Source organism: Pristiophorus japonicus, chromosome 17 (assembly GCF_044704955.1).
Source record: "Pristiophorus japonicus isolate sPriJap1 chromosome 17, sPriJap1.hap1, whole genome shotgun sequence".
Lineage (NCBI taxonomy): Eukaryota > Metazoa > Chordata > Chondrichthyes > Pristiophoridae > Pristiophorus > Pristiophorus japonicus.
Window position 1 is genome coordinate 108,340,263 of NC_091993.1, and position 27,474 is coordinate 108,367,736.

General features: G+C 42.2%; 1 protein-coding gene across 1 annotated transcript; it reads left to right on the forward strand.

The window, feature by feature from the left end:
- Nucleotides 1-25,926, forward strand: LOC139228259 (specifically androgen-regulated gene protein). Its single transcript, XM_070859442.1, has 4 exons — nucleotides 1-316; nucleotides 4,290-4,462; nucleotides 16,068-16,272; nucleotides 23,414-25,926. The coding sequence occupies exons 2-4, from the start codon at nucleotides 4,367-4,369 to the stop codon at nucleotides 24,916-24,918; spliced, it is 1,806 nt and encodes a 601-aa protein (XP_070715543.1). The 5' UTR covers nucleotides 1-316; nucleotides 4,290-4,366; the 3' UTR covers nucleotides 24,919-25,926.
- The last annotated feature ends 1,548 nt before the right edge of the window (nucleotides 25,927-27,474 follow it).

Sequence of the window (27,474 nt, forward strand, 5' to 3'; positions counted from 1 at the left end):
GTTGGTGGGGAAAGGGGCGGAGTGAGTTGAGACGGCGAGTGAGCAGACCCGACCGACAGGTACAAAGGAAGGAATCTGATTTGTCACGCGTGAAGAGAAACGAGGGGAGGGCTGGTTTGTTGATTGCAGGTAGCAAGACAGAGGCAACGCTTATTGGCTGCAGTGCAAGGGGTGCATCTCTGAAACTATAAAGGGAAGCGATAGCAGGTCCTATCACATACTAACCAGAAGTCACATCAAAACACGACTATTCACAGGAAGAGAGATTGGTTTCAAATTGTGTACGCGCTCTGCACTCGGGCTCGGCTACGTTCGGGTGAGTGAATGATTAAAATTGCAATGTAATTCACAACGCCAAATAAAGTTGCGGGTCAAAGTTCTCTGGACTCGGCTCCCGAGCGGGCCGGAATGAAAGTCTTGCCTAGCCTGCCGGGGTAAGTCTGGTGGAATAGAGGGAGCTCCCTGTCCGCTTTAGACCACAGCAGCTCAAGGCGGTGAGAATTACGATTCAAGTTGTAGCAAAACGTGAATGAAGTGTCTCCAGGGTCGCCCTGTGAAGTGCAATGACCCGCCACTGGGTCTAGTTGGTGTGTGTGTTGGTTCAAGCTCCCCTCTTGCTGTGATCAGTTGGAGAACCTGGAGCTGGAAGAGCTTGTTCACGAGATCTCAGATCTGGAAACTGATTTGTGTGTCCGGAGGGGAACAAAGCTGTTTTTAAAAAAAATCAATTTAAACAAATTCCGGAGACCTTTGTACCTTCGTTCGATCTGAACCAGCACTTCTACTTCTAGTTCAATTCTGTCGCCCCCAATTTCACGGGTGCTCTTTTCCTGTCTTTTAAATCTGGGTTTCATTATTTTCTGTTGAGCAAGAAATGGGACGTTTTATATGATGTTGTGGGAAATGTCCGAACTCTTCTGAATCATCATATCTGGGTCCTGGCAGTAACCAAAGGTCTGACGCCTGTATTAGTCCCACGTAATCATACCCATTGGTGTACAGGGCTATCCTATGCATTTCCAGTACTTTCTGATTCCAGTTTTCTAAGACCGTAAGGAAATCGTTTTTTATATTGTGTGTATGTATATAATCTATAGTTTGATGGTCTAATCTGATCGTAGGATCCTATCCCCACCTACTGTGTCAATAACATCACATGACCTGACTGGGTTAATCGAATGCCACTCTGACTAACCTAATATTACAGCAATCGTTTGCGTCATGCTGTTTGCCAAAAAATACTGTCTCCTTAGTGCATACCTGAGCAGCTTTTGCCCTTTCTGTTCCTGAGGTGTTGGCTGAAGGGAGAGCAAGTGATCACTGGCCCTGAGATGGGGAAGTTGAATTGGCCCGCGTCATGGTGAAAGCATTTATTTACCAAATTATGGAATTGGAGTTCAGACGATAAGCGGGTGTAATAACCAGCAACTCCCACTTGAACATGTTCTCTGCACATATATGATTCCTCTCTCTCTCTTTTTTAACATTTCCTGGTGAAGGAAGAAGGTTTAAATACAATTTAGGGATTGTTTTTTAAGCTGCATTCCTTTCCTAACTGCCTGTCTTTCCCGATTTTAGAAATTACAAAACTTTAAAATACTATTCACCAACATGAATAGGTTTCATATGCATTTCTAAAAATACAATTCAAGGAATGCACCGAACATTTTTATTTGCAGTATTCCCCAACTAAATTGAGTTAAGTTTTATTTTGGTGCCGTTTCTAAAGTTTTTAATTCACACAAAATCTCAGCATTTGAAATTGTATCTTCAGCTTTTTAAATATTGTGCTCATAATACAATTCCACTTTGCTAGTATAATCTGTGTCACTGTCTAACTCTCATATAATCTTATGCCAAGCAAGCATCTATGACACAGCAGATGACACACCTTTGCATCTGCAGCAAACTAATTTTTTACACAATTAAAAGAACAGCCAGTTATTGACCAGGAACCTGAAATCTACGCGAACTTTCCAATCTATATAGTTTGCTGACCTGAGTTTAGTTTTTTTTTCCATTAGCTCTATGGCTTTAAAGAGACATAGACCTTTTCTGCAGAATAATGGCCCAGAATTTGTGGTTGGAGGTTTCCTGCAGGTGAAAATACCTGGTGGTCCTGGAAGTATGGGGACTTCTGGGCCTCTCTGCGAAGGCCTGTGCAGAGACCCACGTATCCCAGCAGCATATGCACTTTGTACCATCACTGGGATCATGTGAACCAGCCCAACCAATCAAAATGGAGGTATTCCCATTCATCATCATCATAGGCAGTCCCTCGAAGTCAAGGATGACTTGCTTCCACTCTAAAAGTGAGTTCTCAGGTGAGTGAGGAGTTCAATGGGGGACCTACAGTCTCTGTCACAGGTGGGGCAGACAGTTGAAGGAAAGGGTGGTCGGAGAGCTTGGGTCGATGCACGGGCCTTCCGCTGTCGACTCTAGGTTTCTACTTGTTCTTGGCGATGGGACTCGAGGTGCTCAGCGCCCTCCCGGATGCTCTTCCTCCACTTTGGGGGGTCGTGGGCCAAGGATTGTCAAGGAGACTTTTGAGGGTGTCCTTGAAGCGTTTCCTCTGCCCACCTGGGGCTCGCTTGCCGTGTCGAAGCTCCACATAGAGCGTTTGCTTTGGGACTCGCGTGTTGGGCATGTGAACGATGTGGCCCACCCAACGGAGCTGATCGAGCGTGGTCACTGCTTCAATGCTGGGGATGTTAGCCTGAGCGAGAACACTGACGTTGGTGCGTCTGTCCTGCAAATGGATTTGCAGGATCTTGCGGAGGCAGCGCTGGTGGTAGTTCTCCAGCATTTTGAGGGTTACTGTACATAGTCTGCGTCTCTGATGCATATAGCTCATTCATACTTGTGGTGAGTTACGTTTGTACGGAGCTGCTATAAGTATGAATGGGAATACCCCCAGAAACACACACACTAAATAATTAAAAACACATTACATATTTAAAATTAATTAAAATGCAATTTAATTAAATATTTTGTACAAAAAAATTATTTTTAAAATATGTTTTAATGGGGCTAAAAATAAACTTGCCTTAATGGACAGGGTTTTTAATATATAAATGAATGATATAATTTTTTTTCTATTTTTTAAAACTCTTACACTTGTAAAAGCAGGCCTTATTCCCAGGCGTAAGAACTTGAAGGAAATTCGCTGGAGGCCCTTTTCCCAGGGATGCGTGTGACAGATCGCAAATTCTGGCTTTAGGCTCATGCGCTTTACATACCTAAACCCGAAACTTGAGTGGCCCCGATCGGCACATGTGCACCTCGTACAGGCCACAAATTACGGCCCAATATATTGGTGCATAATTTTCTGTCAAATTAAGCCTCATTGTTATTTATGTGCAAATGCTACAACAACTCCAGGCAAGAGCAGATGTGCGATTAAATGTGGAAATCCAAAAGTTGCTGTCCGAGGTTAGTTTTGAGAAAACAGCTTGCTGCATTAAGGGGTATGAAGTTGCTGAATTTGTATGGTGTATATATGAACTAAACTTGCCACAGAAAGTTTAGAACTGGTCTGAAGTGTCGCTGTTTTGGAGCCATTCAAGATACGTGAATATTTAATTAAACCTGGAATATCTATCAGATTTTAAAAATAATGTACTGAGTGTTAATTACTGCCAATGAACCTCTTTGGCACCAAAAATTAACTATTACAAGGATGGCGTCTCATTCCTTCAGGTTTTATTTGTTGGTGGATTTTTTAAATATGTGAAATGTAATTTTTTAAAACTTATTTACTCTTTCTTTTTCTCTCTTAATCCAATCTTTTTTCCTTCCCTTATTTCTCTTTCTTTGTGATTTGTTATTGCATTTGCCCACTCTAATTTGTACTTCCTTGTCAGTCCTTGCGCTGTTTATTTCAAAATCCTTCAATCTGATTGGTTAAGGAGATACACAGTTGTTTACCCTGTTCACTCGGGTCCCAGCTGCTCTGTGATCAGATCACACTTCCAGCGCAAAATATTGTCAAAATTAAATGGACAAACGAAAGTCTAACTAACTCACTCCTACAGCAAATTATAGCCCATTGTGTTATAGTATAACACTCCTCATCCTATGAAACGGGGTGACATCAGATTTACTGTATGCATTGGCCACAGGCGATCTGTTCGTCTCAAAGATGTTATCTTGACTTTTTTTATTTTTACAGGAAGTTTTAAGTAATGGGTTTTTATGGCATATACTGTTGTGATCCAATGTAGTATAATTTTACAATGATTTATAAGATTTTCTTTCTTTCTTTGCTAATTGCTTTTCTCTGATTTCAGTCACTACTGGATGTTTTGGTTCTCCCTAATGTGTACGCCCTTGGTTGAACTAATCCCAATAAGAAGGCCCTAGTGCAATGCCCATAAGTGATACGTGGGCTGGACTATCTCCCATGGATTCCATTGCCAGTGTCGGGAGCTGCAACAGTGTAACCAGCAGCAACTCTGCTTTTGTAAGTCTTTCATATTTTAAGAGGTAGCAATTTTCCAAATTGGGTGTGGTGGTGAATGAAGTAAAGGAGACAAGTTAGTCTGATGCTGTCCGCTTCATGGTTTTAAAAAGAATCACACACCAGACTGAGCAATTTTTATTAATTTTATTTTGAAAATGTTGAATTTTTTGATAAGGATACAATTTATTTAATTTAACAATGGTATGAATTTCTGATGAGGCTACTTCATGTTAGTAGTAGCGGACTGATGATCAGGCCACTTGTGTAGAATTTAGAATGCAGTAAGGTGGGTGTGAAGAGAAATCAAAGGCTTCATTTCAGCATAATTATGGAATGTTATTTTATCAGTATACAGGCCTATTAACAGTTTTTATAGTAAAGTCTGAATGCATGCTCATCGAGCCAGGGTGTACAGTAGCATAGTGGTTATGTTACTGGTCTCGTAATCCAGAGGTCCAGACTAACAATCTGGTGGCGTGAGTCCAAATCCCCTCACAAATAAATCTGGAATAAAAAGCTAGTATCAGTAATGGTGACCCATGAAACTATCAGATTGTTGTAAAAACCCATCTGGTTCACGAATATCCTTTTTAGGGAAGGAAATCTGTCGTCCTTACCTGGCCTGGCCTTTGTGAATCCAGACTCGCAGCAATGTGGTTGACTCTTAACCACCCTCTGAAACCCCGAGCAAGCTACTCCATTTTATTCAAGAAGGCAGCTCACCACCACCTTCTTCAGGGCAATAAATGGGCTGACCTTGCCGACAATGTCCACATCTGGTGAATGAATTTTAAAAAAAATCAGTGTATTGTTAATTGATATCATAATGAATTATCTTCCTGTCTTATTAAACAAGCAATGCCATCATTAACAAGTAGTTTTGGTAAACAAATGCGATCTTAAATGTTACATCTTTAAATATATTTTGTCTGCAATGAACTTTAAATTTTAGGAGCATGCAACCAATCCCAATTTCTGGATTCATTAAAATTTGAACTTGTGTATTTTGTTAACAAAACCTTTTCACTGAATTTAACTGGTAAAATTTTTTTTCTGGCGAGGATATTTAATTGTACTCTATTTTCTTTAAACTTATTTTGTTTTTATTGTGGCTCTGGTCTTGCCAGACCATGTACCCAAGTGCAGCACGCAGGATGACAACCCATTTCTTGGCTGCCTCCAACTGTGTTCTGAAACTGGGCATTGGGAAGTCTGCAAGAGCAGCCTAGCAATGACTTGCCCTCTTAAATTTTTGATCTGTCTCTTTCCTCTTCCCCCAAATCGTGAGGCCTGCCTTCTGCTTGGTGTTACTGCATAGGTTTTAAGATCAACTTGGTGGAGGAGGGATGGCAGTTTTTGAAACTCTGTTCTTTCACTTTGTCAAACTGTGCATTGGATCTGCAATGCAGAATAGTGGCGTACAACTTCTGGTGTGGATGAAATACTTGAGGCTTTTTTTTCCTGTAATGTGATATGTAGCAGGTGATGAGTTACAAGAGTAACTTATTCAAAATTTGGAAATTATAAACCACAAAGCAGAGTTCAAACAGGTTATGAATGAAATCAGAAACCCCTTTTGCCCCATCCCTTAGATAAAATGTTGCTCAATGCAGCACATATGCTGAATAGGTTATTCAAGAATATTAAGCTGTTTTACTATTATGCATTTGGGGACCTTGAAAGCAATTGCATGGTAAACAAATAACATGATGTATTTGAATGGGAAATAAAGCTAGCTTACTATGTTTTACTGAAGATGTATAACATCAACTGATTTAATGCATTATTTATAATTAAATTCATCAGCATATATATCCACATAATAACCAAAACTGTGATTATAGATCGAGGCTGGCTGGCGAAGGTTATTAATGAGCTCTGTCAGACCTTGCAAAACTGGATTTATCTGCAGTCATCATTGCTTATTTAGTTGAAATATGTGAGAGATGCATTATGTTTACTGAGAGTTGCACCCTTTTGCTTTGGGAATTGATTAGGTGTAACCCAGATGTCTGTCACTAAGTAGTGTAAATAAAACCTAATGCAATAAATGCACGATGTGACTTTGAACATGTAAAAATAATTTTGTTTCCTCATTGTAGAAGGATTCCGTGAAACCTTTTTTTGACATGTACGTAGTGTTAAAGTTCACCACATCTTTTCATAATCGTGTATAATAAACCTAAAGATCTGTCATCTTGTGTATGTGAATAAAAAAGATGTAAAAAAAGCCTTGTATAAATAGTGATAGGAAATCTGGTTAATGGTGCATAAGGAACAAGTTGTCACAATTCTGGGTTTTGAAATGCTGTTTCTTTTCTCTTTCACTACTTTTGACAAGCTATGGCCCAAGCTATTAATAATTACATTGCTATGCAAAATTCACACTTTACCCAGTGTTTTAAACTAAATATTTGATCAAAGCACAAGCCAGTCATCTTCCCAAATAGATCATTGTCTGTTGCCTGTCTTGGATGTTACAGGAAACCTGACTGGAAATACTTTATTTTAATGACACAGGCTTTCAAACAATATGCAGCACTATGATGGGACAACATTTTCAATCACTGTATAACTCTCATGCAACACACCATTGGCCAAGTTTAGCAGTTTCTGAGCTAGAGTGCTGGATTCTATACATTAATTACATGGAACATTTCTTAAAGATATAAAAGATTGGAATTTTAGTGCCAAAGTTTGAACTATAAACTAGTTAACATTTGTTCCAATGAAATGTACATACTATCTGTCTGCGATTTCCTAAATCTGTGTATGTTAATGACCATGATTCCAAACTCCAACAAAGAATCACTTTAAAAAGTGACGGTGGAGTTTTGTTTCCTGTATTTATTTTTTGGTTCATTGCTAAACCAGTTTTTTGTGCATACATTGAAGATGGTTGTGGATAGCACAAAGGGTAGTTCTGTTCAGAGGATTAAATCTGTGAATATTGTTTTAATTTCATGCAAGAGGAGTGGGACTAATTGGATAGCTCTTTCAAAGAGCTGGCACAGGCACGATGGGCCGAATGGCCTCCTTCTGTGCTGTATGATTCATGAAATCAATGTATACAAAACCAAATGCTTGTGAAGTCATAGGTGTCCTTGCTCAGCGGGTGGGGGGTTTACTGCTGTGATGACATTTCTATACGAGTTTAAAAATGGAACTAGGTTAGAATGTGTTCTGTTTTTGTTTATTTATAAGATCTTGTAGATTTAGTTTTTGAAAAACTGATAATTTGCCTTTGTGATTATTTCTAAGAATGTCGAAGAACCTGCTTCTAATGACGTTTGTCAGATTGATGGAACTGGTACTTCCAGTTAGAATTTACATTTGCAGATTAACTGATTCACCTCTGGTCAGCTTCAGGCTCAGCTTGTTGCTGACTAAATAACTACAGGTTCATCTCAACAAATATAGTGTGCAGCGGCCTCTTTTTACACGAACCAGTTCCACTTGGAGAATATAGCAATTTCAAATGAACTGCACTAGCTTCTGCTAGTTTTTATTGGACAGTCAGGGACCAATTGTCAAGCAGCCTAATGCTTCTATTATGGCAAATAGAATAGAATCTCATTATAAATGGTTGATTTTAAATGAAAAAAAAATCACATTGATGATAAATAGCTTTGTGACTGCTGATTTCCCCAAAATTGCTTTAATTTTCTTGAGTTGGGACTGATACTCTGGACAAATTGTATTTATGGCTTTTCTGAATATTGTATCTGCAAACTTGTTCTATATTGTGAATGTTAAACCATGCACAACAATATTAGTTATGTAAGATAAATGCTGTAGTCCAGTTTCAACTGAGCAGTGTATACTGGCGGGGGTGGGGGGGAGTTGAAATAGAAGGAACGAGCTAAGAAGTGATGATGTTTATCTGCATTTTTAAATTCTGTTAATCTTGGTAAACTACTGCAGACAATGGCAGCTGGTGAACTTTTTGATAGGTGAGGCACATTTTTGCCTGTTACTTGCTGCACCTCCAGTTATCAACTTATTATTTTCATATTATGAGGTCAGGCTGCATAGATGGGGTTTGTATTCCCTTGAGGGTAGAAGATTAGGGATTATCTAATTAAAATAATTAAAGGATTTCCTACAGTAGATAGTGAGAAAATATTTCCTCCTAGTGGGGGATTCTAGTACAAGGGGGTATAACCTTAAAATTAGAGAGAGGCCATTCATGGGTGAAATCAGGAAGCACTTCTTCACGCTAATGGTAGTACAAGTCTGGAACTCTCGTTCCCCATCCCCATCCCCACCACGTACAAGGAAAAAAACTGTTGAGGCTAGAACAATGAAAAATGTAAAATCTGTGATTGTTAGCTTTTTATTAGGCAAGGTTAGTAAGTGATATGGAACCAAGGCGAGTAAATGGAGTTAATGGAATTGTGGAACCGGCTCGAGGGGCTAATGTCCGACTCCTGTTGCTATGTTCTTCTCTAGATCCTAGAGAAAAACCCTTTTATTTAAGATCACACACAATATCACTCGGTTGAGACTATTTTAATCCACTTTCTAATCCAATCCCACATATTCTTGTCTCCTTGGGCAATCTGAATTTGTCTATCTAAGCTATCTCGTTGTCAAGGCAATGGGTCCTCCTTGTGTGCGTGATGTCTTTAGTTTGAACACTGCATATTTCCTTGTGTAGAAACATTAACACATGATTTAAACTTTAGTAACAATTAATTAACGCTCTTTTGCGCTGCTTTTATTATTAATAAAACCGAATAAGGTTGGTTAAAGTGTTCAGATTAGGGACGTCTGTGACCATTCTTGGTGAGCCGCCACTGGCTGCTGACTAATAATTTGTAAAGTCAGATGATTCCTTCTTTCAGCAGGAATCATGCTTGAATTTTAGTAGTTGAGGGTTTGAAAATGATCCATTGAGCAACAAAATAAACGTATTTATTTTAATTAAGCTTACTAGGACACAAAACAACATAAATACAAATTAATGGCTTTACTTTTGTTTTCATTCATTCATCTCAAATGCTGTTACATCTACTTCAGCTAGAAGGATGGGAATGGCTAGAAATTTTCCATGCACATCAATGCTGCTTTCATAAGTTGATGTGGTGCACTTTGTTCCAGTTGGTTAAACAACTCAACAACAACAACAACAACAATAACAACTTGCATTTATCTAGCCTTTAACGTAGTAAAACGTCCCACGACGCTTCACAGGAACGTTGTCAAACAATATTTGACACCAAGCCACATGAGATTATAGCAGATGAGGTAGGTTTTGAAGAGCGTCTTAAAGGAGGATAGAGAGTCGCAGATGTTTAGGGAGGGAATTCCAGAGCTTAGGACTTTGGCGGATTGAAGGCATTGCTGCCAGTGATGGAGTGATTAAAATAAGAAATGTGCAGATATTTCGGAGGGTTGTAGGGCTGGAGGAGGTTACAGAGATGGGGGAGGGTCAAGGTCATAGAGGGATTTGAAAACCAGGATAAGCATTTTATTCATTAGTTTTTCAGTTCCCTTGCTATCCACTGCTGTTACATTTTGGGATTTTTTTTTTTACTTAGAAATGATTTAGGAACAGCTATTTTAAATGTTGAGAGCATAAGTGTATTCACACCGTGGACCCCTTCCCATATCCCGGGAGCCTCCTATCAACAAGAGCAGGCATCGACGACGAGATCCAACACCGCCTCCAGTGCAACCTTCGGCCAGCTGAGAAAATGAAGACCAGGCCCTCAAATCTGCCACCAAGCTCATGGTCTACAGAGCTGTAGTAATACCTGCCCTCCTGTATGGCTCAGACATGGACCATGTATAGTAGACACCTCAAGTTGCTGGAGAAATATCACCAACGATGTCTCCGCAAGATCCTGCAAATCTCCTGGGAGGACAGATGCACCAACATCAGCGTCCTCATTCAGGCCAACATTCCCAGCATTGAAGCACTGACCACACTCCATCAGCTCCGCTGGGCAGGCCACATAGTCCGCATGCCAGACACGAGACTCCCAAAGCAAGTGCTCTACTCTGAGCTGCTTCATGGCAAACGAGCCAAAGGTGGGCAGCGGAAAAGCTACAAGGACACCCTCAAAGCCTCCCTGATAAAGTGCGACATCCCCACTGACACCTGGGAGTCCCTGGCCCAAGACCACCCTAAGTGGAGGAAGTGCATCTGAGGGCGCTGAGCACCTCGAGTCTCAACGCCGAGAACATGCAGAAATCAAGCGTAGGCAGCAGAAAGAGCGTGTGGCGAACCAGTCCCACCCACTCCTTCCTTCAACGACTATCTGTCCCACCTGTGACAGAGTCTGTGGCTCTCGTATTGGACTGTTTAGCCACCAAAGAACTCACTTCAGGAGTGGAAGCAAGTCTTCCTCGATTCCGAGGGACTGCCTATGATGATGATGATTCACACAAGTTTAAAAGACATTTACAGCAATAGGTGGTTACTTTGCTAATAGTGGTTCTTTTCCCCAAAGACTGCAAACAATAAGCAGTTTGACAATTAATGAACATCTCTCGCCCATTGTTTTAGAAAAGCTTTAATTCCTTTATGACTGAGAACGGAGGCTGATAAAACACAGGTGGCCAATCAAATTTTTAAAAAGCAAGCCACCAGGGCTTTTGCTAAGATTGAAGAGATTAGAAATGCTGAAGTGCTCTTGTTTAAGTGAAGTAAGACAAGCCACTAATGTGGACAGCCACAATGTGTTCTTTGTACATTTTTGTTATGCAAAGATGAGTTGTACGGATTTGAAATAAGCAAATCTGATCATTACTGTCACTGTGTGTGTGCACTTACTGTGAAATAAAGCAGCTTAATGATTCGTACCTGATCTTGTCTCGTGAGATACTAACTCGTTCCACTGGCTGAGAGATTGTGTGTGAGAGACATGAATATTCAGTTCAGATCACCATCATCATCATAGGCAGTCCCTCGAAATCGAGGAAGACTTGCTTCCACTCAAAATGAGTTCTCGGGTGGCTGTACAGTCCAATGTGGGAATTACAGTCTGTCACAGGTGGGGCAGACAGTGGTCGAAGGAAAGGGTGGGTGGGGAGCCTGGTTTGCCGCACGCTCCTTCCGCTGCCTGCGCTTCATTTCTGCATGGTCTCGCCGACGAAACTTGGTGCTCAGTGCCCTCCCGGATGCTCTTCCTCCACTTTGGGTGGTCTTGGGCCAGGGATTCCCAGGTGCCGGTGGGTTGTTGCACTTTATCAAGGAGGCTTTGAGGGTGTCCTTAAAGCATTTCCTCTGCCCACCTGGGTCTTGCTAGCTGTGTAGGAGTTCCGAATAGAGCGCTTGCTTAAGGAGTCTCGTGTCGGGCATCACAAAGGGATACTATTAGTACACCATTGAGTTATACTATTAATAGTTAGGTATTGTGTAGTACACGCACATACCAAAATATAAGGTGTTCAGACAGCTTATCGGAGTGACTAGCACTGTTGTACCATAGAGAATAAGGCAACATCCTAAACCTGTTGCATGAGTATTATGATGTAACACTTAACATTGTGATCTGAGCAGAACAAGTGAAACTAATCCACTAGAACTATCTGACTGGAAATTCAAAAGAAACCATGTTTTCCATATTACTTTTGTTTTCCACTATTCAGTGAAAAATAAATAAATATATTGAAAGTTGTACAATTTTGTAAAGAATACATTTATAGAACTTTTTAGGAGAGGCTGCTATCTGGTTGTGGTTACGTTCCAAGTTAGCCTGTTCCATTGGTTGTGTGTTTTGGTGGCTTCTTGAACAGGGCTTCAGACTGCTTGGTACATTCAGAATTTCATGTGGAGTTCACAGTAATGCCAATTCTCCCACTTTAATCACGAGACATGCGATTTTTAATGATAGTTCAGCCAACTCGCGGGTCACCTCAAAACTCACTACCTACGTCCGCAATATTATTGACGAAGCAGAAGCGAGTGCTCTGTCTCTCACACTATGCAGAGGAGACCAACTCGCTGGGCAAGTTGGGAGGTGCAGAGAGAAATACGAGGGGTGGGGGTGCACAGAGAGAGAATGAGATTCAAAAGGAGGAAGGAGATAGAGACCAGTGGGAGGGGGAGGCACTGGGATGGAGACGAAAAAGGAAGAGATTGACGTGGCCGGGGATTAGAGGGGGGAGAGAAGGTAGAGCAATGAGTAGACACTGAGGGCAAGAGATAGTGAGATACAGGGAAAAGAGGAAGGGGGAGAGAAAGAAACTGAGAGGTAGTGGGATAAAGACAGACGGGGGAGAGAAATTGAGGGATGTGAGGGAGAAAGAATGGAAGGAGGGGGCAGAAGAGGGATTGGGGAGCGAGACCAGAGACCAGGGGGGAAGCAGGGGAAGGAGAAGGGCGGAGACTGATAGACAAATGGGGCTGACTGGAAAGAGGAGGGCGATAAGGGTGTTCAAGTTTTTAGACTGCACCAGATGGTTTCCTTGAGTCCTGGGACAAAGTCATTCCTGTAGGTAAGCCCACATGCCCAGTTAACTGAAGTGACTTTATATGCCAATATCCGGTAATGTAGCATTGGCCGAGGTTAATCAGAACACTCTTGTTATTGTATTTTGATAATGGGTTATGACCGCAGTCCTCCCATGTATTTGGATAATGGAAGAATGGTTCTCAAACTGGGGTCCTTGCAGACAGGCTGGTAAACAGCAGAGGGGACAGTAAGGAACCCTGAAACACTCGGCAGGTGGGCAGCAGAAGGTTGCAATTAAAACAGTGCTAGTGTTCCCAACGAGAGCCACCAAGTCTAATCTCACTCCAGGAAGAGCAGGGAGGTATCATGTGGTGAAGTATTCAACAGGCATGTTGCTGAACCTGTAAGGTTACATTTGAGCTGAAGAGAATGGGGTGAGCGTGACTCCTGTCTCCATGGGAAGGTGTTTTTGATTTTTTTTCCCGCCCCTTTGGTTGACAGATGCAGGGACTGCATTGCCTGGTGGCTATGTTGGACACCAGGTGAAAGGTGGTGATAACGGGGAAGATTCTAAAAGTTTTTTGTAAAGCATTTTCAGATACGGCAATATAATTTTTGTAAAGAGCCGACCTATTGGATATTAAAGTCACTAATGAGGTTTATAAAGCAAAAAATGGCAACTTATGATTTCTTACTATGATTTTTAAGAAACAGTGAGGTTGACCTTACGGAGTCCATACCAACAGATATATGTTACACAAATGTTTGTTGTGGGGAGCGCTAGACTTTGACGTTTGTAAAGGTTGAGGGAGAGAGGGATTGAGTGGGGTGGTTGAGGGGCCCAGGAGAGCCAAGGGCCCAGTGGCAGCACGGGCCAACCCACACTGCGATCTATGGATAGTAGGAGCATGCGTGCGCACTAGGTCCGTGGAGCAGAGCTTGGTCTCCGGTCGTCTTGGTTAACCCTTGCCACTGGATCAAGACCTAGCTCTGTCAAGCCCGTGTGGTGGCTGGTGTGCAACGGCCACCTCACATTAAAAGAATCCATGCACAGGCATCTTCCACCCTTCAGTATGTAGTTCAGGACCTAGAATGTCAGGTCCCTCATTGAAACACCTGTGAACTCATCCCTTTTTGGTGTGGAAGCAGGTCATCCTCGATATGAGGGACTGCCTAATACTATATTATACAGAGGGAGGGAGCAGGGGAGGGAGGAACACTGTTTCTTTTTGCAGCTAGCAGTGATAGCACAAATTTATGTATTTCCAGGGCAAGTCACTCCTCAATGGATAGCCCAATATGCATAGCCCTATGTCGAGAGGACCTGAGCCTTGCAATATTCTCTGTAGTCACTCGGATTGCTGTCCAAAATGATTGAATACAGGAACATGACCAGAATATGTCAGTGTACCTTTCTGGTTGCAATCCTCAAACCATCAATCCAAGGGGGTTGAAATTTGTAGACCATCTGTGGATACAGGAGGCTCGACTCTTGAGGTGACCCGTGAGCACTCTTCTGCATGTTGTTGTAGTTTTGAGGGTTTGCCTTTTCCTCCCCTGCCAATTGGTGACCCAGTTCTTTGTCAAGCCACCTTGAAGCTTTGTTTCTGACGTGGAGATAACTATGATGCAAAGGGTAAATATAGTTTTGTTGAGGTACAGTTCCAGGTGGTCAGCACAGACTTAAACCTTTGGAGCATTACTGCGTCTTGAAGAGAATGCTTTAATTTGGAGGTATTGCTATTTATTATGCTGGAGAGATGGTGATATTTGTCTGCTAGGCAAATAAATAATTTGATCTCTGTAAATGAGTTGGCCTAGATAGTGACACCATTTATCATGCGAGGTTTGGCATACAATTAGGAGATTTCTTTCCACCTGTTTGAGGGTAAAATACTGATCGGACCTGAGGAAAGGAGCACTTAACAGAGCTACAGTCTGAGATTGGTATCTAGAGGTCATGTTCCAACAAGACAGCAATCCTGTTTATACTTCTGATCTGGAACTTTAATTACCCCGCTTAAGAGTGAGTTCTGTACATGCTGAGATACAAGCATGGGCAAAGCTGTCTGACAAATAGAGATTTGAATGTCCGCACACCAGGTTTGACTCCACATTGTTTTGACACCACATGGAGTTAAAAATTCAATGTGGTGTGAAACTGACCCCCCTGGGAAGGAAATACTGCTTCACTTCTTAGTTGAGAAGGACCCTGACCAGATTTACACTGCCAGTTTAGTGCTGTGCAGCAAAGCTAATGTTGCACCAATGGTAAACTTGCAATATAAATGCACCCATAGACCTTTTTCCAGGCTGATAGTGTTACTATTATGGGGTGTTTTCTATGGAGGAATCTGTGAACAGTGGGCTTGCCCTCCCTCAGGTGTGATCTGGGCAGATAGCCTGATTTGTTGACATCATCATTTTATGTTGGCAGGATTAGTGGGGGGAGGGTTTAGTCTGTACAAGTAGGTGAATTTGGGAATTACAAACATGCAAAATTGACAGGCAGGCAAAGACGGGCAGGTCTATCAAACCTGCCCCGCATCATAATGGCCGGAACATCACAATTTCTCAACTTTTCCCTTGGCAAAAATGCTTGGAAAAATAAATTATTTTATATTTTCCAAATTTATGGGAGAGAATTACTGTTGCCCCATGGTATTTGATGTTCACCCTTGACCACACAAAGGTGTTGGACTAATAAATATGTATAGGGATATTATGTATGTGGATTTATGTTCTCTTCAATCAAGATTGTATTTGTAAAGTCTGCCAAACCCCTTGATATTGTACCAATCTTTGTGGTGGAGAGATTAGTTATGTGAACATACAGCAATATTCTCGGAACCTCCAACCTCTATGGATGTTTGCACTTGAAGTATGGGATTTTAATCACCAAGGCCATTGGTCCAAGCCCAATAAGAGATTTTTCATTCTGCCCATTCCTTTTGTGTCTAGGGAGAATATTAATGAGAGTTGTTGCTGTTACAATGTGGAGGTCCATCATGATAAGCAGAGGGCTGCTATTTTTCTTATGGATGGCAGCCACTTACAAAGCCTGTTTGGTCAGTTTGGGCAAGTGCTTTTTACTCTTGACTCTCAAACTTCAAACTTGCTCAAACAACATTCCTGGTGCATTTAGCTTTCTCTTGCAGAGCACAATTGAGCTAAATGTTTGCATTGATTTCTTTCAACAGAGTGATGAGCACTTGGATTATCTCTCAGCAGAAGAGAGGGAATGTCTCTTGTTTCTTGAAGAAACGATTGATTCATTAGAGACTGAAGAAGACAGTGGGATTTCCACTGATGAATTGGATCGAACTGAAACATCTGCTAAAATTGGAAGTATACTGGAAAAATCTACCATACCACACCCTGAATTAGCACATAGTCAAAATACAGGTAAGATTCTGCTTGTCAACATGTCTGGAGATTGATAGAAACATAGAAAATAGGTGCAGGAGTAGGCCATTCGTCTCTTCAAGCCTGCACCACCATTCAATAAGATCATGGCTGATCATTCACCTTGGTACCCCTTTCCTGCTTTCTCTCCATACCCCTTGATCCCTTTAGCCGTAAGGGCCATATCTAACTCCCTCTTGAATATATCCAATAAACTGGCATCAGCAACTCTCTGCGGTAGGGAATTCCACAGGTTAACAACTCTCTGAGTGAAGAAGTTTCTCCTCATCTCAGTCCTAAATGACTTACCCCTTCTCCTTAGACTGTGTCCCCTGATTCTGGACTTCCCCAACATCGGGAACATTCTTCCAGCATCTAACCTCTCCAGTCCCGTCAGAATTTTATATGTTTCTATGAGATCCCCTCATCCTTCTAAACTCCAGTGAATACAGGCCCAGTCGATCCAGTCTCTCCTCATATGTCAGTCCTGCCATCCCGGGAATCAATCTGGTGAACCTTCGCTGCACTCCCTCAATAGCAAGAATGTCCTTCCTCAGACCAAAACTGAACGCAATATTCCAGGTGAGGCCTCACCAAGGCCTTGTACAACTGTAGTAAGACCTCCCTGCTCTGATACTCAAGTTCTCTAGCTATGAAGACCAACATACCATTTACCTTCTTCACCGCCTGCTGTACCTGCATGCCAACTTTCAATGACTGATGTACCATAACACCCAGGTCTTGTTGCACCTCCCCTTTTCCTAATCTGCCATTCAGATAATATTCTGCCTTTGTGTTTTTGCTACCAAAGTGGCTAATCTCACATTTATCCACATTATACTGCATCTGCCATGCATTTGCCCATTCATCTAACCTGTCCAAATCAACCTGCAGCCTCTTAGCGTTCTCCTCACACCGCCACCCAGCTTAGTGTCATCCGCAAACTTAGAGATATTACACGCAATTCCTTCATCTAAATCATTAATGTACATTGTAAATAGCTGGGGTCCCAGCACTGAGCCCTGCGGCACCCCCACTAGTCACTGTCTGCCATTATGAAAAGAACCCATTTATCCCGACTCTCTGCTTCCACGTCAGTACATTACCCCCAATACCATATGCTTTAATTTTACACACCAATCTCTTGTGTGGGACCTTGTCAAAGGCCTTTTGAAAGTCCAAATACACCACATACACTGGTTCTCCCTTGTCCACTCTACTAATTACATCCTCAAAAAATTCTAGAAGATTTGTCAAGCATGATTTCCCTTTCATAAATCCATGCTGACTTGGACCGATCCTGTCAATGCTTTCCAAATGCGCTGCTATTTCATCTTTAATAATTGATTCCAACATTTCCCCACTACTGATGTCAGGCTAACCGGCCTATAATTACCCGTTTTCTCTCTCTCTTCTTTTTTTAAAAAGTGCGGTTACATTAGCTACCCTCCAGTCCATAGGAACTGATTCAGAGTCGATAGATTGTTGCAAAATGATCACCAATGCATCCTCTATTTCTAGGGCCACTTAAGTACTCTGGGATGCAGGCCATCAGGCCCCGGGGATTTATCGGCCTTCAATCCCATCAATTTCCCGAACACAATTTCATGCCTAATAAGGATTTCCTTCAGTTCCTCCTTCTCACTAGTCCCTCGGTCCCCTAGTATTTCCGGAAAGTTATTTGTGTCTTCCCTCGTGACGACAGAACCAAAGTATTTGTTCAACTGGTCTGCCATTTCTTTGTTCCCCATTATAAATTCATCTGAATCTGACTGCAAGGGACCTACGTTTGTCTTCACTAATGTGTTGTGTAAATTGTTACACTTTTAACCACTCTCTGAAGATGTGTATTTGAAGCAAAGGAAGAAACCCAGCTATGGGGAGATAGCAGGCCAGTGGGATTAGTTTTGGATCACTCCAGCAAAGAGATGGTACAGATCCAATGGGTTGAATGGCCTCCTTTTGTGCTTTAAATACCTGTTTCAATGGTGTAAAATAATCTGATGGATCCATATCCTGTGCCCTGGGATATTAACACCTGGTAATTGCACACATTGTGATGTGCCTTATTTTTGCCAGGTACTTTGCAATAGATAAGCCATATGTGAGTGAATTCTTCCAGATTAGTTTTGCTTGGAATGTACTAGCAGATAGCTGATGGGCAACTTGAATACCCTCTTTGACATGAATAGATAAAGGGAAATAAGATGTATCTATAAAATAATTACTTTTGATATTCACACATGTTATTGTCAATGGCCCATTCCCTGACTGTCCACACACACACACACACACACACACACACACACACACACACACATCTTAAAGACTCTGTCCATTGTCTAATGTTCTTTCTTATATAATGACTCCTCATCCAGCATTTTTCATTCTTTTGCTGATGATTCTACTCTTCAACTTCCTTTAAATCACATGCGTCAGTTTTGACAACTTCCAATTCTCTCAAGATACGGTGGCTCAATCATTACATTGCCGTTGCGTTGAATGTGGGAATGAAAATCGTGCATCTTTCAAAAACAGTTTTTCACACTTCTGGCAAACCTATAGCTACAATCTATTTCCCGTAGCTTCATCCTTAGTCCTTTTATTTTACTGACTTCGTCCCCTTTCATCACCTTCATTGTTAAAACTGTTTTTAAGAAGCTTAGTTTCCTCTTTTCTCCTCAACAACTCCACCTCGACAAATCCCAAGTCCCTCCCCTCCCCTGCAGGTTGTGATGGGAAAGAGGGTAAGAGGGTTGTGTAGAGGACACAGAGAGGCTGCAAAGAGATTTAGATAGGTTAAGCGAATGGGCTAAGGTTTGGCAGATGGAATACAATGTCGGAAAATGTGAGGTCATCCACCTGGGGGGGGGGGGGTGAAGAGAGGAGGAGAGAGAAACAGTAAAAGGGAATATTATTTGAATGGGGAGAAATTACAACATGCTGCGGCGCAGAGGGACCTGGGGTCCTTGTGCATGAATCCCAAAAAGTTAGTTTGCAGGTGCAGCAGGTAATCAGGAAGGCGAATGGAATGTTGGCCTTCATTGCGAGAGGGATGGAGTACAAAAGTAGGGAGGTCCTGCTGCAACTGTACAGGGTACCGGTGAGGCCGCACCTGGAGTACTGCGTGCAGTTTTGGTCACCTTACTTAAGGAAGGATATACTAGCTTTGGAGGGGGTACAGAGACGATTCACTCGGCTGATTCCGGAGATGAGGGTGTTACCTTATGATGATAGATTGAGTAGACTGGGTCTTTACTCGTTGGAGTTCAGAAGGATGAGGGGTGATCTTATAGAAACATTTAAAATAATGAAAGGGATAGACAAGATAGAGGCAGAGAGGTTGTTTCCACTGGTCGGGGAGACCAGAACTAGGGGGCACAGCCTCAAAATACGGGGGAGCCAATTTAAAACCGAGTTGAGAAGGAATTTCTTCTCCCAGAAGGTTGTGAATCTGTGGAATTCTCTGCCCAAGGAAGCAGTTGAGGCTAGCTCATTGAATGTAATCAAATCACAGATAGATAGATTTTTAACCAATAAGGGAATTAAGGGTTACGGGGAGCGGGCGGGTAAGTGGAGCTGAGTCTGCGGCCAGATCAGTCATGATCTTGTTGAATGGCGGAGCAGGATCGAGGGGCGAGATGGCCTACTCCTGTTCCTAATTCTTATGTTCTGCAGAAGGCCCACAGTTTACTGCTACCTCCGAGCTTTAGCCTAGACCTTGAGTGTTAGCTGCAGATTAATTACCTTTGAGTCAGAAGGTTGTGAACTTGAGTCCCACTCCAATACAGTACCGAAGGAATGTTGCACTGTTGGAACTACTGATTTTCAGATGAGCTGTTAAACCGAGGGCTTGACTACCCTCTCGAGTGGCTGTAAAGATCCCTTGGCACTATTTTGAGGATGAGCAGGGCAGCTCTTCCCAGTGTCCTGTCCAACACTTATCCCTCAACATCACTAATACAGATTATCTGATCATCATCTCATTGCGGTTTGTGGGAGCTTGCTGTGAGCAAATTGGCTGCCGTGTTTCCTACATTGCAACAGTGACTACACTTCAAAAGTACTTCATTTGCTGCAAAGCACTTTGGGATGTCGGAGGTCATTAAAAGGCACTATATAAATCCAAGTCTTTTTATTTGTATGCTGTTTAACTAAGGAGCTCTTCTGATTTTCTCCCCCCCTCCCCCCCCCCCGCCTTTCCTCATTCCACACTCCCTCCCAATGTGGGAGTCCTTCTATCTGCTACTCTCAACCCCAGGTCTCCGAAAGTCCCTGTCCCACCAGCACTACCTGCTTCTGCTTAGAATTTCTCTGTTTACTGCAGTACCTCCTTCCCAAACCCTCACTTTCACTACCTCCCTCCCCCTTAGAAAAATGAACCGTGGGCCTATCGATTGCTTTAATAAAAAAGCTCCTATTTAATCCCAATTTATATTCAGGGGTGACTACTTGATTTAAAAAAAGACACTGGTTGTTCAATGTAAATGGAATATAATTTTGTACAAATTAAAACATTTTTAGCAAAAGAAGGATATCCACTACAAAAGTAAATGATTACGCCAAATATTAGAAAAGAAAGACGACTTTTTAAGAATAAATTGATATGGAGAGCAAACCACCCATAAGTAGGGAGTTATTTTTACTTTTTATTCTATTTAAATTACTTTCTTTGTATGTGAGCAATGCAGCAAGTCATCAATTAGTCTATGTAAAGTTTTAATCATTGGCCCAGAATTTGCAGTTGTAATGACGGCAAAACTGTCAGCGGTCACCGTCATTACAACTGTGACATTGACAGCAACTTCTGCCGTCCGGAAACGCAGATGTTGCTGTCAGTCATTCACTGCTCCTTCACAGGCTGCTTTGTTGAACTCAAAAGTGAAGGATAATCAGTGCACTTTACTTCCTGGTTTGCTGTCTGAGTTCTTCAATGTGATTGCTGCATAGCCAGCTTGATGACACCACTGTTGCTGGACACTGGAGATCCCCTAGACTTGGCGACAGATTAAAATGAACATCGGGAGAGATGAAATCCATGCCACAGAGATTGCTAGATCTTTGTGGGCAGCTTTCTTCGAGGTATGCGGTGAGGAGCAGTACTTCGCTGATGACCGCAAAAGCTGGGCCATTGTGTTTCAGACATCATACTGAAGTGTCAAATGTACATACTTAAAAAAAAAAAGTAACTTCCATTATCATCAGTTAAACTCTAAAGTGACCTTTAAAGTGCCTATTTACAACAATTACACTTTATGACTTTAAAGGGACAGGCTAGATAAAACATAGCTGTACTTTAGTAACTGGTGAATTACATGGTATAATGTCCCAAGCATCATAAAACAGGATATTATCTGACCTTACTAGCCGGAATCTTCCCAGCCCTGCAATTGCGGGTTTGGAGGCGACCCCACTGTCAAAATGACCCTGATTGACAGCAAGGCGGAAGTCCGCTCTGAACCTGTGCCCATGTCAGTTTCTCAACTGTCGGATCTGCACGCGGGCCAGTCAATTAAGATGATTAGAGGCATTTTAAAGGTATTTAAAATAATTTTACCCAGGCACGTGCCATTTTAGCAAGTTTTCAATGAGTTTGCCATCCCTCGGGTTTCACACCAGGTAAATGTGTCGGCTTCTCAGTGACTCTCCATTGCTTTGGCTAGTAGACAGCTGCAGAAGTGATATAAAAGCTACCATTTCACAGCTGTTCACTTTCCAATGTCAGAAGCTGAAGCCTTCAGGATTTGTAAGAAACTTTTGAGCTGTATGCAGTTTGGAAGAGTTTGCAGTGACCTCTCTTCACTGTCACCTCCTTGGAGCAACCTCTCTCACTATTGACAGATCACTTCTCAACCTCACCTGCCGTCTATTCCAGCAGCATCGGTGTCCTTGAAAACATCTCGCCTTGGATCTCAGAATCCCACCATGATCAGCACCAATGCCAACATCACTAAACACACCAGCATCACCAACACCAACCTTCTCCGCAATCACCTGATGTTGCACGGGGCATCAACACCTGACCACATAGCTGCCTCGGATGGCCTCACCAAGGCCACATTTACTTCACTTCATGCTGTGCATACTGGCTACCACATGATGCGCCAGGTTGGCACCACCCCACACCAGCACCATAAAGCATCCCTGCAATGCCCAAGCCATTCCTTTCACACTCATCACCATTGTGCAGGCTACCCTTATGTCTGACCATTCATTGTAACTCACTAAGCCACTTCCAAAGGTGCACACAAATCTATCCAAGAACACTGTTCAAAATAAAGATTTCAATGTTTGCCAACACATTAGCAGAAACTCTACATGAACATTGGCTAAAACATCCAAGTGCCTACCCCTTGTGTGTTGTCAGTTGGTATGATTGGACAAGGATGGAGGTGAGTGTGAGGAATGGCTAGTGAGATAGAGAGAGAGAGATCGCTTCCTTCTATTGGAGAACCTCAAGTGACTGAACAGTCCAATATGGGAATTACAGTCTCTGCCACAGGTGCGACAGACTGGTTTCCTGCATGCTCCTTCCGCTGCCTGCGCTTGTTTTCTGCATGCTCTCGGCGATGAGACTCGAGGTGCTCAGCGTCCTCCATTTAGGGCGGTCTTTGACCAGGACTGAACGGAGCTGGTTGTGTGGTCAATGTTGTAGAACACTGACTGAACAATTGTCAAAAAGAAAGTTCGCCATGGTCTCTTTTTTTAAGGGAACCGGCTGATGACTCATAATCAGAGGACCTCATCAGACCCACTTCCTGTTGATTGGTTGGGAACCTCACAGGGCAGGCTTAACGAGGCCCATCAATGGAAGATTGTGTTGAGAGGGCGGGCTGGAGCCGGGAGCACGTTCCCCACAATCGACCAATGCTAGCTGTACCGGTCCTGCTACTGTTGGCGAAATCGCGGCCACTGTGTGTAACTCCATAGGACTATGTATTAAACTGTTTAACTGTACTAAACCTCTAAGTTTTGTCCAAACCCTAATGGATATTTGAAAGGGTTAAGTGTTATTATTTTAAAACATTTATCTCTCGAATTGGATTTTTTGAAGAATTGCTGAGTCTATTTTAATTCGCTCCAAACCTTAATTATTGTAGCACTGCTAATTTCTTTGCCTTGTGTTTTTATTCCTAATTAGAACCTGATGAAAAAATCCCATGGGAAGTTTCACCAAACAGCAACAAGAATAGCATTAATTCCACATCCCTGCCGATGGTTCAAGTAAAATCTGGCAAATTTAAAATCCCACGGGCAGTTTCACCAAACAGGAGCAAGAACAGCATTAATTCCACAACCCTGCCGATGGTTAAAGTAAAATCTGGCATATTTAAAGTCCCACGGGCAGTTTCACCAAACAGGATCAAGAATAACACTGATTCCACATCCCCACAGATGGTTCGAGCAAAATCCGGAGCAAATACTCTGCCTAAATATAACGTTAAACTTGGCATTGAAAGCAAAAGCACACTGTCACCAAGTCGGCTATCCGAATCCAGCAGAGATCCTATTTTCTCTGGAGATCTTCGACCAAGAAGCCATACTGTGTTGGTTCAGCATCAGTTGACGGAATCCAAAGATGATAAGGCCAAGCTAGGTCCTCCCACTGCTCCTAAACCCAGGAAACTGCCACCCCAAATCATCCTGAAAAGCTGCCATAAAAACGATGGTTCTACGATATCCAGTACAAACTCTCTGATTAGCTTTAAGATATCAAAAAGTGGTCCACAAAACAATGGACATCATTTATCTCGGGATGGCGGTGCTGAGGGAGAAGTGCTGCAGATCCGAATGGAGGCTTTGAGCAAGCTAGGATTGCTGTCGGAACCAGATGGCCAGAAGAGGCCATCGCTAAGTCTGAAAGCCGAGTCGGCATCCGTCAGCCAGTCGGTCACAGCGGGTGATGAAATGAAAGCGAACCCACCAGAAGTGCCGGTGAGGGACAAGAGAACAACCAGCCTGATATATCCTTCGAATCGTTCAGCTGCCAGTGCTGTTGATCCTGGCATGAATGGCATTGCTAACAAGCCAGCAAATGTGAATGTGGGGAATAAAGTGAACAAAGCACCGTGGCAGTTGGGTGCCACAAAATCGAGCAGCTTAAAAATGTTTAACACAGCTGGTGAAAACATTCCACCGACTGGGAGCCTCGGCTCTGCTCTGAACACTTCAGCCACCACTGCCCTTGGCCCTGGCACGAGCCATACTCTCCCCAGTGCCAGAAGATCAGCCAATGTAAATGAAGGGCAAGTGAAAAATATAAAACCACCACAATGGCAGTTCGGTGCCACAAAGACAAGTAGCTTAAAGAGGTTTGGCACAGCTAATGACAATAACCCGCCCACACTGTATTCCGGTATTACTCAAAACACTTCAGTCGCGTCTGCTGCCGTTCCTGGTCTGAACAAATATGTTGGGCCCAGACCTGCGTCAATATGCTCAGAAAAAGATTTGTCAGTCCGGCATGGATCTACATTAGAGGCTGGTAAACCGGGCGGGAAGTCCTTCCCAATAAGGATAAACCATATTTCATCCAAATTTCCAAAATCTCCACCAAAGGGCCTTAATGTACAAGCTGCACCACAAGGACCAACTAGTAGTGACCACACAGAAGCATTGAGAAAACTTGGCCTTCTGAAAAAGTAAAACATTTAGAAGATTGCACAGGATCCCATGCACTTAATATAATATCTACTAACGTTAAGGCCGTTCAGCTAACACGCTGGAAGAAATTTACCCAAAATGGGCAATAACGTAACTAACTGACATACTCCAAGAAGCCATAGAGAAAACTCACTGAAATCTCCAGCATGGAAATGAAGCTGGAGAATGAGAATTTGGTTAAAGATATCAATTTGAAATGTGCACTCTTATTTCTTGTATTTAGTTAAATGATTATAGCTGCTGCAGCTTTGCATTTTTGATACATTAGGTATTTTTTGCCTATTAACCTCATTCATTTGGCAGGATATGGCTGCCGACGCCTGGCACAATAGACTAATTAACTTTCTGCCTCGCCTGGCTTTCAGTGCGATTATGTGTATCCAGGATTGGGCTCTTCCCCCATTGGTGCACTCACAACAATTGGGACTCATCGTTGATTTGACTGGAGACTCCATCATCGCCATCATGAGCACATATTAACTTGAGTTGTGGGAGTGATTCCATTGTTCTTATCTATGTATGACGAAAGACTTCTGTCTTGAACATGACATGCAGTAGAAATGACAGTTTCAAATATTTTCTTTTAAAACAGTGATGTTTAAAGTTTATCTGTCATTGTTCGGTAGAGAGAATTTTAGTTTTTATTGAAAACATTGTTTTAATTATGATACTTTAAATGTATAATTCATTATACAATGCACTCTGGTGAATTATTTTGTATAATAAGTGGAACTTTTCACACACATCCTTGTTTTGGTATCTCTTTGAAGGAATTCCAGCCAATCTTTGCCACATTTTGATGTTACCTGCATCACTTAAGTTTGTAATGAATCCCATGCAACATACCATTAAACCTATTTAAAAGTTAGCTTTAATTCTGGTTAAAATAACAATCTTGTCAAAACATCAAACTTAGCATGTAATGAGACTTCAGGTAAATATTTGTAAATGAACTAGTAACTCATTCATAAGTTCCTTGTGAATTATTATGTGCCACAAATGTTGAATAAAAAAAATCATATTATTTTCCAAACAAGTAATACTTGTGTCTTTTAGCATAAGTAAGCTCCAAGTATTTTTTAAACTGTTCATTGCTGATGGACCTTTTTTTCTATAGCGCCGAGTATTGTTACCTACTGTTGAATTGTATGAATTTTGGAGAAGCAAAGACGAAATGTCTTCCTACTTTCCCTTCTCTGCCCCAAAAATGAATCCTTTTACATAACAGCTGCCAAGTAAACCGTAGACACCAACATTAGTGGCCTTCCTGTTTTTTTTTCCTCTCTTAGTCTAGTTTCTGTTCTGCTTTGGTCATTTCCTGTCAACTGCTTGACAGATTGACACTAATTGCAACTATATTCTCTTGGCAAACACTGAGCATATATTGCTTTGGTCTTAAAAATATTTAACTAAAACTAACTGCATGCTGTCTAACCCCGAGGATATCAGTAAAGCTGCATTACCTGCCCAACTGCTGCAAAGCACCATTGACCACAGACACACATCACATGACTACCAATACATTGACTATCCCATGTCCTTTAATTCTATAATGAGAGGCTTGTATCCAGTATATTAGCTAGACTGGAATACAGAAAAAAAAGGTTGTTTAATGTACAGGGTATATGGAATGGGGGAGTAGAGGGAGGCTATTTTAGGTAAAACTGTTTGAGTGCAGTGGCCCACTTAGAAACTGAGTTTGGGGGGAATAGTTTCCTTACTTGCACAATAAATTAAAAAGCTGTTGAATTTTAGGTTCGGTAAGGATTCGTGCAGCTGTGAATGTCTTGAGGGTAAGGATTAATATAATAGTACTAACTGATCAGCTGTTAAATGACTGAGTGCTGAGTTAACTAGCTAGTGTCACAATCTGAATTTTAAAAAGCCTAGTTTTAACAAGCATGGGTTAACTCTGCAAAGAGACAGGAAAAACAGGTTTCCTGTCCCCCCCCCCACTAAGTTTAAATAGTGAATAACTAAGCCATTGCAGACCATGCATATCCTGGTTTAGTTCCCTATCTGTTCAGAATTGGTTGTGCTTAGTTGAGGTAATGGTGTCACTGCTACAAGTGGCTCTGTGCCTGTGAGTTAGGGAGGGAAAACCAAGCCAGGGCTCCTGGTCCTGATCACTATCCAGTAGCTTCCTGCTGGAAGTGAGTATGTGCATACTTCAGGTCAAGACTGGACAATGCTCTGTCATGATGCTCCCGCCCATGGTCAAATGGCCTCTGACACTTGCAGTCAATGTTCGTGCATATGAATAGTGGTCACTTAGCTGAAATACTACAGGAGAATTAGTGCTTGTATTTCACCAAGGTGAGGTTGCCAACTCTGGTTTCATCACATGATGCCCCGCCCCCAGCCTCCCGCCATTGGTCACCTGACCCGTCCATCCTCGTGGTGCTCCGCCTTCCCATGGCAATTGGAAAGGGAATGGACTCTTCATTATCTGAGTGGTGATTCTTGACTGTCAGTCAAACAGCCTCTTTCCCTCCATCTCAAATAGTTTGTTTAATTCGTAATCAAAAGTCTTCAAAG

What these genes read in the sequence shown, in the direction of transcription:
- LOC139228259 (XM_070859442.1), top strand. Translation starts at nt 4,367, where the DNA reads ATGCCCATAAGTGATACGTGGGCTGGACTATCTCCCATGGATTCCATT. An exon ending in CCAGCAGCAACTCTGCTTTT is followed by an intron (nt 4,463 to 16,067) that starts GTAAGTCTTTCA and finishes TTCTTTCAACAG; the next exon opens with AGTGATGAGCACTTGGATTA. An exon ending in AGCACATAGTCAAAATACAG is followed by an intron (nt 16,273 to 23,413) that starts GTAAGATTCTGC and finishes ATTCCTAATTAG; the next exon opens with AACCTGATGAAAAAATCCCA.